At 36.8% G+C, this 12,929-nt stretch overlaps 1 protein-coding gene across 2 annotated transcripts in view; it reads left to right on the plus strand.

Annotated features, from left to right (window-relative positions):
• Window positions 1-558: 558 nt before the first annotated feature.
• LOC5573832 (centrosomal protein of 164 kDa) overlaps window positions 559-12,929 on the plus strand; it is a 50,684-nt gene continuing 38,313 nt past the window's right edge. The window contains exons 1-3 of one of the 2 annotated variants that reach the window (XM_021852357.1): window positions 559-804; window positions 9,252-9,715; window positions 9,977-10,088. In XM_021852357.1, coding sequence (XP_021708049.1) covers window positions 9,640-9,715; window positions 9,977-10,088 — 188 coding nt within the window. In that variant the 5' untranslated portion in view covers window positions 559-804; window positions 9,252-9,639. The remainder of the gene's footprint in view (window positions 805-9,251; window positions 9,716-9,976; window positions 10,089-12,929) is intronic. The other variant, XM_021852358.1, reaches the window with a different exon arrangement.

Raw genomic sequence — 12,929 nt, forward strand, 5'->3', positions numbered from 1 at the left:
CAAAACGCAAATAAAAAGCGTTCATGATAGCTCAATCGTGGTTGGAATAGTAAATTTAAAAACACGTTCATGGTTCTCATTACTGCAACGCTTGTTTCAGTGTGTGGCATCACTGTGATGAATTGTTGCTAGTTTTTACTGAAAACTATTTTTGGCTGATTTTTCGCCTGATCGTTGCTGAAAAAGGCTTATTCACAAATTTCATAACGCTGAAGGGGTGGATGGTGGTTTCAGTCCTGTGAATAACAACGGTTTCCAACTAAAACCCACTACTGTTTGAAATTTTCTTAGCGTTTCCTCGAAACGGATCATCTTGCTCGGGATCTGTCAGAAGGTGCATCCGACGCACCCATGCATAGGCCAGGAGAAGTGGATGAACTTGTCATTCATTTTTCTGTCAAATCTCATACAAAATCTACTTTTTCTCTGACAGAAATTCACTCTAGGTGAACCACTTCCCCTGGCCTATGGACGTCGTTGCGGACGTCGCTCTCTCTGGATTTCCATTCTCACCGTCCTTTCTGTTTGTGAGTGTCCTGTTTTGCGTTGTGCGGAAAACCGACGGCGGGCGGAAAAGCGAACTCATTTCGGTGGGCGGTGTTCGATACGATTTAACTCGGATAATTCCCTCGAATGGAACTTTTGCACCGTTGAGTGATTACGTCGAAAGGTGTTTTCTGTAGTGTTGATGAAAACTTTGAGTGAAAGCGTGGATTAGCGATAAAAGAGAACAAGACGGGATCGGCTTGATCGAGGAGTCCTCAAAGTTTTCCCAAAGTGGGTGGTATGGCAACGGAACTCAATGTACGCAACCGTGTGAACGCGTGGGTGTGCGATGAAAGCTCACTCATTTTGGCATTCCCATGGCTTCGGCGTTGGCTCTGCGTGAGAGTGAGAGAGCTTTCGTACGTTTTAATCGTGTTGTTGTTGTTTTTTTGTTTTTTTTGACGAGGCGGTGTTCGTTTAGCTTTGCTTAGAAAATGCGGGACAACAGGGTGGATAAACCGATGAACTTTCCGGGAAGAGCTTTCGATAGGGAAGTGGTTGGTTGTTGGCCTTTCCCTTTTGGGGTTCAGCGAGGAGCTTTGGTTGTTGCACTATGGGTTCTTGAAATATTGTATGTGTCATCATTTGATGACCATAAATTTGAAATTAAGTAGCATAACCAACATAAGGATTTGATTTTTTTTGACTACCCATTTTAAATACTAATTACGCATCTTATTTGATTTGCCTAATGACTTATTAGTCAACACATTGGAAACATCGAAAATACATCACCCTTCTAGCAGCAGTTACACTTATTACCACAGAAATATTAGAATCACGCAACTTGTTTTGCGATACTTTTGCACCATTATAATGAATACAAAAATTCCTTGGGAATTCGTCGAGTAGATAGGTATATCACACGTGAATATTTCAGGCTAGGGTCGGTGTATCATTAGTAGACAGTCCACTACAACGACAAGTCGTCACTACAACGTTTCATCATAAACGACTATCTCAGGGATGGGATTCGATCTCAGGTCCTCGGCGTGAGTTCTAACTACTACACCAGGTTCGTCGCCGGCTATTTATCTAAGTACTATTGATTGGCAGCTCGATTATGTTCAATAATGATCGAAATAAATAGTTTCAACTAAAATTTGAGTTCCCTTGCACCAACTCAAGTGCTAATGACTACTGAAAGAAACTATATTTTTTTTTAACAAAAAACAAAGGAAGAATTAGGAACATTTTTAAATCAATCGGAAGTTTTTGATCCATTCTTTAAAGGAAAAATATAAAAGTTTTATAAAATACGATTTTGATTTGTGTTTTGCCTACGCCGTTCTAGTGCTAGTATAGGAACAGAAATTAGAAATAGTGCTACTATAAGCACATGTGTATCAGTTACACAAGTGATATTAAATACAAAAATAGATTTTTTTTGTAGTTTTCATATTTTGCCACAAAACCAAGATAATACGATGACGTAAAACCAATGCCGATGGCCGGCCCAGATAGCCGTAGCGGTAAACGCGCAGCTATTTAGCAAGACCAAGCTCTGAGGCTCGTGGGTTCAAATCCCACCGGTCGAGGATCTTTTCGGGTTGGTAATTTTCTCGACTTCCCAGGGCATAGAGTATCTTCGTACCTGCCACACGATATACACATGCAAAAATGATCATTGGCATAGTAGGCTCTCAGTTAATAACTGTGGAAGTGCTCATAACAACACTAAGCTGAGAAGCAGGCTCTGTCCCAGTGGGGACGTAACGCCAGAAAGAAGAAGAAGAAGGCTTAATTTTTTCGATCTTGGTCGAATTTTTGTTCGTACCTGTGCGGTTATTGGTACACCGACCCTACATATTTTTTCTCAGGCCCGGTTATTCGCTTTTCAAAATAATACTTTGATAACAGTCTGCTGTGAAAAATGAACCATCGTAGAGATATGTGGAATTGGTCTTAAGGTAATTCATTTCTTTTTTAGAACAGTTATTTCAAATTTTTTGGTAGATTCAAATGAAAATGATAAAATTTCTTTCTTGCCGTAGATTCTGTGATAATTGTTTCGCTCAGGGTTTCTTCAGAATCTGGTCTAGGATTCTCTTAAAATTTCTGCCGAGAACCTTTGACTATGTTGTCCAGAACTTTAAAGAATTCTGTCAGAAATTTTCGTAGGATTTTGTCAGAATCATATCTAGTACTATCTTAAAATCCTGCCCTAAAAAACTGGTATTACACATGACTCGCTGTTAAAATGAAATGACGTAATTTTGATAGCAATTGCACTTTAAAATGTGTTATCCTGTAAAATTGCGTTCATAGTAACGGAAATGTTATACCTTAAATTTATGTCATTTAAGGTCAAGATGAATCCAAGCCAAACTTCAAATTTTCAAGAGCACGGATCTGGAGAACCAAACATCGGTTTAAGTTGAAAACTTCAACAGTTATTATCTGAGAGCTTTCTTGGCAAAATTTGCCATTTTCGCATTCTTATCTTGTGTGGCAAATATTTTGCATTACAAAAAGATCCTGGATCAACCGGAAATCGAACCCAGACATCTGCAGCATGGCTTTGCTTTGGAGGCGCGAACTCTAACCACTCGGCTGAGGAAGGCCCTTTACAATAGTAAATTCATAACATTTTGCATTTTCGAAAAATAATGGAAGGCCTAGTCTACTAAGGCTACGTCAGATAACATTAAATGCAAGATAGTTTGGAAGCACAATTTTGCAGGAAGTGGGGCTTTCTACGAACTCCACAAGGCCCTGAAGTATGGTAAACTTTATTTCCTTACTATGTGTACCATCCCGAGGAGGAACAAATAGCTCGCAATAACGCATATCATATTTTGGTTTTCATATCATAATTAGATATTGTTAAGTTGTGAATATCACATTTTGTTATTATAATGGTATTAGAAAAACATGGTTAAAATTATAAAAAATACTTCATTTTGGTATTCGATAACTATTGGGGACTGTTATTGAAAACTTTGAACATGAAAATCTATCATGTATTATTTTGGTATTACAATACCTGGTCTAATTATAAGGTTAGGGGACGGACCTGGTGTAGTGGTTAGAACACACGCCTCTCACGCCGAGGACCTGGGATCGAATCCTATCCCCGAGATAGTCACTAAAAATTTCAGTGACGACTTCCTTCGGAAGGGAAGTAAAGCCGGTGGTCCCGAGATGAACTAGCCCAGGGCTAAAAATCTCGTTAATAAAGATAGAAAAAAAAATATTAGGTTGGTGTTGCCGATTATGTCGATGCCGGTTACCGGGGGAAGATTATTTGAACAGTTTTGAAATTGAAACCACACAAGAGGGTCCATAATTAGCAGTTCCAGGTGGGTCCATAATAGGAGCTGGATAATATGGGAATCATAATAGGAAACGTCAAATTTGTAAACATTCCTATTATGGACTCCGGGAAAGTTTATAATAGGCATAAGGACAACAGTTTTCCAAATGTATATTTCGCTGGAAAAATCGAATGTATTTGTGTGTTTTTAAGGCGTACTACGAAGTAAAGTCAGGGAACTTGGAGTTAGACTACATAAAACATATATCGGTCTGAGATTTCATTGCGGAAAAGCGTCGAGAATTAATTTCAGCTACTAAGCGGTCCATTACTAGCACTGGAACCCTATTTTACCTCTTGTGCAGGGCTCCCCAACTAACAATTTTAGCGCTATAAGCCAAGATTATTTGCTTTGTGCTGTATAACAGTTGAATTGAAGCAGCGAATGCAGCAAAAATGAAAGCTGTCAAAAATAGAACGATTAGCTGTATTAGCTGTAACGCAAATGTTTTGCAACTACAAATCTTAGCTGAATAAATTTCGTCAGTTATCGCTTGGCGGTGGCAGGTATCGTTGGAAACATTAAATTCAGATACTTATGATATGAATTCCGGAAGCTGTGAAACAGCTTGAATATAATATTTAATCGATAATACAGCGACGCACGGTGTGCTGGAACACACATATTATCGGACTTGCATGAACCTCCGATCTTTTTTCACTAAATGTTAGCCTTGGTAGTCAAAAAAAGCTTGCTGAATATTAAAAAATCTTTCATCGGCAAAAAATTGAAAAACGACGATTTTTGTATTTTTACCCTTTTTCCATATATGAGTTCATAGGAGAATATTAGAGATACACTAATATGATGACTTTTAACGACCTAATGACCAATTTGACATGACATATCTTTAACATGAATGAATTCTTAGATTTAAGCATCATTTCCTACATACACTGACATAATATGACCAGCCCATGGTGGTATGCCGTATTTTATATAATGGAAATTTCACTTTTCACTTCAGAAAAGCTCATACGAACGCTTTGTATTCTTCTTTCTGAATCAAATCAGTAATATTTTACGTATGTGGTATAGTTTTCTAATCAGAATAGGAATTCCCAGAAATTGATACACATGGCAGTATAAGCTGTATTCATGTGCTTATACGCGCAAACTTCTTGAAAGCGGGTTCACTATAACATGATTAACAGTGAATGGCTTATATAGCCTTAAGGTGGTCTCAAGCTCATCGTGATACAAGTTTTGTGCAGTCACTAATCTACTCATATGCAATGCGCACATTATATTTGGGGTTTGAAGTGCCTGATTTTGAGTAAAAGGGCTGGATTACTTCGGATAAATGTGGCGACGGTAACAAATCGATCCAACGTAATCCAGCCCTTTTATTCACGACTTCGCACTTATGGAGGGCACATTTTGCGAAATAGACACAACAATTTCAATAACCAACATGGACACATAAATTTTATTATCGTAAAACGAGGTATCTTTGAAAATGCGGGTAACTTTGATAGTGCGGGATCCGCAACGTACACTAAACAAAATAACCAAAATTATGTTATTCAGTTAGGCAAAACGAATACGAAACTAAGGAGTATCAGTGTGACACTTCACCTCTGAGCTGTTTTCGTGCCAATCAAGAGTATGTGAGGCTTTATATTCGAATATTTAAAAATGATGAGATTTTGGTACTTTCAAAACGCTCACAAACAATCTGTTTTACTATCACTATTTCATGAAACTATAATGAATTCGGTACGTATGCTTGATGGCCTAGCTATAGTAGAACATGAATCCGGTATCAAACCTCATAGCGAAAAACAGTTTTACAATTTGGAATCATTTTTGTAATCAAAGTCACAAATTCCCATATAACATTAAAAACCTAGAGGTATGCAACGCCTCATGTACTTTACGGGATTCAGTCGATTTATACTCATACATGTTCCAAAAACGATTGATTTATGGTGAATTCAATGTCGAAACATGATTATCGATAGATATCTATTCAGAGATATATGTTTATACCCATTATTATCAAGTTATAATGGTGTTTATTATGTTTGTTTTGACTGAAAACCCTTTTAAAGATGTTTTTTGTTCAATAAATTCTGTACTTTAATTGATAAAATCTAATCCAGTTTCTCTATTAACATTCTCCAATCCAATTCAAACTGTGATGATGTCAAACAATACTTTGTTTTGGATTTTCATGTACTTACCTACTCATTATCAATGTTACCCCATTACCAAAAACTGACTTTCGATTATATGAAAAACTATAGATTCATTAAGATCGAACCGTTATGCAATCTTTCATGTACAATCGATAACTAACAAACCAGTGCTTGTTTTACAAATAAAAACAAATGAAGGTAACTAAGGATATGTTAATGATGTGAGGTTTTAGCAAACGCACCCAACCAGCGGCTGCAAGATTTCAATGTAAATCGGCATGACAACTTTTCAAATATATATTATATAATATTTGAAATGTTACTCATTCAAGGAATATCTTTCAATCAAAACAAATGTGAATAACAAGATCAGCTAGAGTGAACATACCATACAAAATTGAAACAGTACATTGCCCTATATAATTGTATGGCGGTTTATTTAATGGTTGCATGTAATTATACAATTGTCTGTTATCTTAAAAAAGCTTCATGTTTAATAACGAACTCCAATAATTTCAATTATTCAGTAGAATAGGAAACATTGATTGAAACTTGATAAGTTGTAGTATGTTTACCTTAATAAATTTATGTAAAAATGCGATGTCGTTAATAAACGGCATACCACAATGGGCTGGTCACATTGTGTGAATGTAGGTAGAAATTATGCTCAATTTGAAACGTCTTGTAATCGATTCGTGATCTAGGTATATCAAATAAGTCTGCAATACATCAAAATTAGTATAACTCTAATATTCTCCTATGAACTCATATATGGGAGAAGGGTAAAAATACAAAAATCGACTTTTTTCAATTTTTTGCCGATGAAAGATTTTTTAATATTCCGCAAGCTTTTCTTGACTATCAAGGCTAACTTTTAGTGAAAAAAGATCGGAGGCTCATGCAAGTTCAATAATATGTGTGTTCCAGCACACCGTGCGACGCTGTATAATAATTATTCAACAGTTGTGAAATGGTTGAGAAAGCACCTTCCTAAGAAGTTACACAGCTACTTGTTGTATAACTGTCGAGATAGAGCAATGATCGGTATGAGTAAGAGCTGCCAACACAGCTTAAAAGTAGCTGAGTAGATTCGCCAGATTTGTTGGTAAAAGGATCGCATAGAAGCTTTCGTTCGTATGTACAGCGCCTTTACTCACCATCAAGCCGTATAAAGAGGGCCTAGAGAATGTTTATATTTGCACTAAATGTTAGTTGGGTTATTCATACCTTATTCAATTTGTAAGTATTGGAAAATATCTGATATGGAATACCTTTGTTTGGTATCCAGAAGCACTTTTCTTCTGTTTAGGATATCATCATCATCTTCTTCTTCTTCGTTACATATGTTCTTAATAGGACAGACCTTATTTCCTTGTTAAAAGCTAAATCTCAACAGCTCGTAATCTCAACAGCTAAATAAAACACCGTAACTTCATCGGAATTCAACGGATTCCGGTGATTTTTCACCGAATACTGTAAACATTTACCGTACTCCGTTAATTTATTTTACCGAACTGTTCAGCTGTTGAGATTGTTGAAAAATATTAAAGTGTGTAACGTTTCACCACGCTTTTAAAAAGTTTTAACGAATAATGTTGATTCAAACTTTTTACGATGGTGGTCATACCGATCAATATTACCCTGCTGATCAATGAAATCCCGATTTACGGTAATCCTTGCAGTCTTTCTATAGGAATTCCTTCTAGATTATGGATTATTTCACAAAATCATTGGAAGCTCTTCCATGAATTCTTCAACAAATTCGACCAGGTAATAGGGATTACTCATGACGTCTCTCCAGGAATTTGCTACCGAGATTTTTCTGGGGATTTGTCCAGCATTTCATCCAGGGATTACTCATTGAAAGGATTATTTGAAAAAAATATCAAGTAAATTGTCCATTAATTCTTCATCTCGGGTTTCACACCAGAAAATTTATCCATGTGTTTTGCTCGATGATTTTCAGGGATTTCATCAGAAAATCCCGATGACTTCGCAGGGTCGCGTTAGGTAATTTTTACAATAATTATTTTTTGTTCTGGAGATTCTTGCAGGGCAATAGTTAGTCATGTATTTCACCCCAAACTTCAAATAATTAAAAAAAAGTTGGAAACTTGAGAAATTCTCGGAAGAATATCTGAATTCTTCTTTAGGAACTTCTGGAGAAATATACAACCAAACCTCTTTTTACACTCCAAAAATTCTAACTCACGCTCCTGCCTGATCGTCATCAGGCCCACTAGAACCACTGTAGTATGGGTATTTCTGGAACGGGACCGATGAGGAGATCTGAAGTAATCCTTTTAGTAAATTATTGAGTGTTCTTCGGAAAACATCCTGGTTGATTTTATGAAGGTGACCTGTTCGTAAATATTGGAGGCATTACTTGGAAAGTCTGTAAATGAATCGCTCGATCAACTACTAAAGACATCTTCGGAGTAATAATCGATTTCGGAGTAATTGCTGTTGAAATCTTTGGAGATAATCATGGAACCTGCATAGAGTAATACTCGACGTAATGTCACGACGAATTCACAAATAAATTTTTAAACACATCTAGGAGAGATATTGAGTTGGATTCTCTGATCCTTATTTTTAAGATGTAGAAGTATTTAGTGGTTCTTGTTCAGTATCTTTTAAAGCCTGATTTTCTGCTGAAAAGGAATCGCTAAAAAAATTCTCGCCGATTCCTTTCGGAGATTTTCTACAGCGACTCCCGTTTGAATTGACACTTCTTATCAACTGCGTACTGTGGTCAGAAAAAAGCGCTTCCTTGATCGATTTCTTACAGGAATTTCTCATGCATCAAGATAGGCCAAGAAATTACTCGTCAGCAGCGAATCAAGCTCAAGGCATGAAACTAGGCAAGAGGTCTATAAAGTTCTGATTTTTAGACACTTAGCCGCTGTCATCCCTGCCAACTCCGTGTTTGTAACTGTAAGCATAAATTTATCAAAATATTATAAAAAGAAGCGAATGATGAGTAGAAGGAAATTGCAGAAATTGTGGTAAAAAGAAAGTTGGTATAAATAAATACTAGATGTAAGGTAGGAGGAATGGTGGATTTGAATTCCCATTATCGAAAGCTCTTCGATCCCGAGAACCATCACCGTTTCAGCCGCTCAGGTTGTCCCATATGTTTCAGGCACATGCGCACCCTCGCGGACTTCCAAACCACTTTATTATTAGAATCAATGTAAATTTGTCCTCTGTCCTGATGATTGCGCTCCACTGTTTTCTTCCGCAGCTTTCATAAATTTCTCAGCACTGGTCCGGACAGGACACGCTTTTTGGCACACGCACGGTGTATTCCTGTTGTATCATAGCCTACATTTAGGGGAAAAAGCAGTGATGAAAAAGTGAAAATTTTCAAGTTTCTTGGGCTATTAAGGTTTGATTAGTGCACTGAGTAAGTGTAAGATACGACTATTGAAAGTGTGAAGAAATTATAACAACAAGATTTTGGAAAAGGGTAGTGGCCCTTCTAGAGGTGAAAAAAGAATCAAAGTTCGATATGGAGTGCAGTGAAGTGTAAATCGGGAAAATTCAACCCGAAAGTCGGCAATCGGATTTCAAGTGATTAAATTCCGTTAGTCCGGACTAGAAAGGTCCGACGTTCCTCAGGCCGGTGGATTATGTCTTCATATCCTGCGTACGACAGTGGCAACCCGGAGGAAATTTTCTTCTCAACCTATGAACCGTCGAAGGAAGGTACGGCCATCCATTCAAAACGGAACTCTGCGGAAAAATCAATGACATAAGGATGTTTCTTTTGTATGGCTTTTCTTCTGTTGGCCTTTTTTTTCACTCTGTGCTTAAGATGCTGAGATTTTTCCTGCCTATTCTGTGCGTTGTGTCTTGCGGCGTAGACTTTTATTCCCGTTCATAATGGAACATCTCAACGTTCATTGTCTTGATTTTTGTCTTTCTGATTTTTTTTCCTACATTCTGCCTCTGCGGATGAAACTGCAGAAATACTTGAGTATGCAGTCAAGATTGGCATCGATCCGGAGAAGGAAACCAATCTGATTTATCTCGCCCGACAGGGATTGCTGCATCCGCTGCCGGAAAATTGGAAACCTTGGTAAGTACTATGATCGTTTTACTCAATATCGTATGGGCAGATTCGATAATCTAATCGATTCTTTAGACAACTGGGTCAGATGCATTTTTCAATGGGATGAATAAATCTGAAAACGAACCAAGCAACAATTATATTAAAACTTTGCAGTCTCTGATGAAGGAAGCAGAAGACACATAGAAAATCTAAAATTGCCTCCAGAGGTGTGAGAGAAGATGAGTTAATAAATGTCAGAGAGCAATTTGCCTTCATCGCATTTGTCTGCAGAGGTTTCCAATCACTTTATCAGATGATCTAATCGAATGACCAGATATTTCTGTGAAATGCTTTCAACACAAATCAACTGAGCTTAAGAGTAATGTTCGATTTACATATTGTCAATAAAAAAAAGTTTGTAACCTAAATCTGTTTTCCCGTACAAAATGCCCAAGTTGGGGCTTTATACCTCAGTTACTGGTAGCTCGAAAAGGGTTCCTAAGTCCTGTCCCATTTTAGTACAAAACGCTTGAGTTTATGCCACACACGTATACTCATTTTTTTTTTTAATTTTTTCGTTTGTTTGAGTCCAATATACTTTTTTTTTCGTTTTTTTTTAGATTATATCGCACCTCTTGGCTTAAATTCAAATTTTGGTTGTATTACGTTTTCCGTGTCCGTTCCGAAATGTCAGATAGGAACAACCCCAGTGTTAAAGAGTAAAACATCTGTGGCTTTTCTTTCGACTAAGTAAACGTCCAACATGTGTCAAATTTTGACTTACTTTTTAAATTTAAGTTTAAATTTAATAGAACCGTTATTTGAGCGGGCAAATGCTAAAGTATAGAATAGAACACGCTATATTGTGTAATAAAAACAAGATTTCATCAAAAATTTCAAATTTCTCTTAGCTGAAATTTTTAGCGACGAACTGCAAATAACCTGAAATGTTATCTGCAGTGAAATCATTACATTTCAGCCATTTTTCAAAGCTTTTCAGAGGCCTTTTTGAGGCAAAAGTAAGTAAGCAATCGATATTGTTTATTTGGTACTGGGTCATTAGGCCGAAGTACTTTAGACCTATGTATTTTAAGCCTTGATTCGTTAGGTCGAAACACGTTAGGCCGTATGGGTCATTAGGCTGAGTGAGTTAAACAATGATAGAAGATTTCTGCTTTCATATTTAATCATTCAATGCCACATTTTTTATAATCGTCTGAGGGAAGGATTTTAAATAAAACTTTGCTGAATTAGGAAAATAGTTCAAACTTCATAGGGTGTTTTATGTATTTTGGACAGAGCGTTACGCGTTTGGCTACTTCCATTTGATTTGGCTGTAAATGGTCAAATTATATACGCGTTCAAAATACCCTGATCACCCTAGTATGAGCAATGCCAATAATCAATGTATTATCTAAAAAAACAGCATGTGTTGAAAGGAAGGAAACATTTCAGACTAAATGATAGCCATAACTCTAACAATAACTATGAACATATAGCTCTAAAGATTTGCAAATGTTAAAAAGAAGAAAACATTACTGATGAATGTATGAGTAACTAAAATTTCTGGAAAGCACTATGGCAGCAAAACTCGAAAGAGGAGACTTGTTACCAGAAGAATAAATACATTGATTGTAACGAAATTGTAAATTGAAAGCCCAATTTCTACAGAAAACGATGCGTCTACACTGTCAATCTAGTTTGTATAATGAAAATTTAATGAACATAAAACTATGGCCCTTTTTATCCATGTTTGGCCAGAAAGATCGAAGGTATACAACAAAAGAGAACTAGCGATTTTTCCCTTGATTGTCGTTGGTGAGCGGGAGTTATCTTGCAATTTGGAAAAGTTTTGTTTCATACTTCGTGTGTAGTATCTGTGCCTCCCTCCCAGGTACAGACCTGGGAAGGAGAAACCGATACTAAATTTCTGTACGTCAAAGCCGAGATTCTGCTGTCACGAACAGTCATTGTGAACCAAGATCTTAAACAATGCACAGTGGTCCAGGAATCGGTTTTATGCGGAAAGATGGATTATGAGATTTAGAATGAAACATTAGACGAAAACGGTTTTCTACAAAGTTGTTTGTATTAGTTGAGCCTTTTGTTTGGTGTTATTGAAAATAAGGGTGGACCACATTTTCATAGAAATTGTGTAACTAACTTTCTTATTTGAAGAAATTATACTATACTTACTTCAGCAAACTTGTAGACCATTCAATTTAAAGCAACTTTGATAAAAAAGTTTTTTGTATCTCTTAAATTGATCGATTTAGAGCTTTTTTCCTAAGGGGACATAGGGTGGTCCGAACAAAACTGGTTTTCTAGCTCTAGCGTTTTCAATTCAAATATCTCATCAAAATAGTCTATGAAACACTTTGAGCTTTGAAAAATGCGTAATTTGGTGAGTGAAGAAACTCGCTATCTTCTTCCATTTGGGAGTTATTGTTGTTTTTCTCACAAAACACATGCCCATTGTTTGTGAATGTCTCTGATTGGGGCAAACATAAAAACATATTTTTTGACGGCATTCAAAAGACAGATCAGTTTTTGGATTTTGATCCGAATAAGCCGATCGAACCATATTCAGAGAGTGTAACAGTTCACGAACCATAACAGTTCGAGGCACATTGCAATCGGAGAGTCCTTTGAATGTTCATATTCACTCTCTCGTTTGGTACGTGACGAGAGAGCGTTCAAGAGCAGTAACTCTCACAGACTACAACGGTGTCGAGCCATTCGGATAATTTATGTTTCGCGTAGAATTAGTAATACCTTCCATATTTTCTGGTAATTCAGCCTTAAACAACTTAATTATAATCTATTGGATCATCGAATAATACTGTGGTTGCACAGCACAGAAAATGG

This window comes from Aedes aegypti, chromosome 3 (assembly GCF_002204515.2).
Source record: "Aedes aegypti strain LVP_AGWG chromosome 3, AaegL5.0 Primary Assembly, whole genome shotgun sequence".
NCBI lineage: Eukaryota > Metazoa > Arthropoda > Insecta > Diptera > Culicidae > Aedes > Aedes aegypti.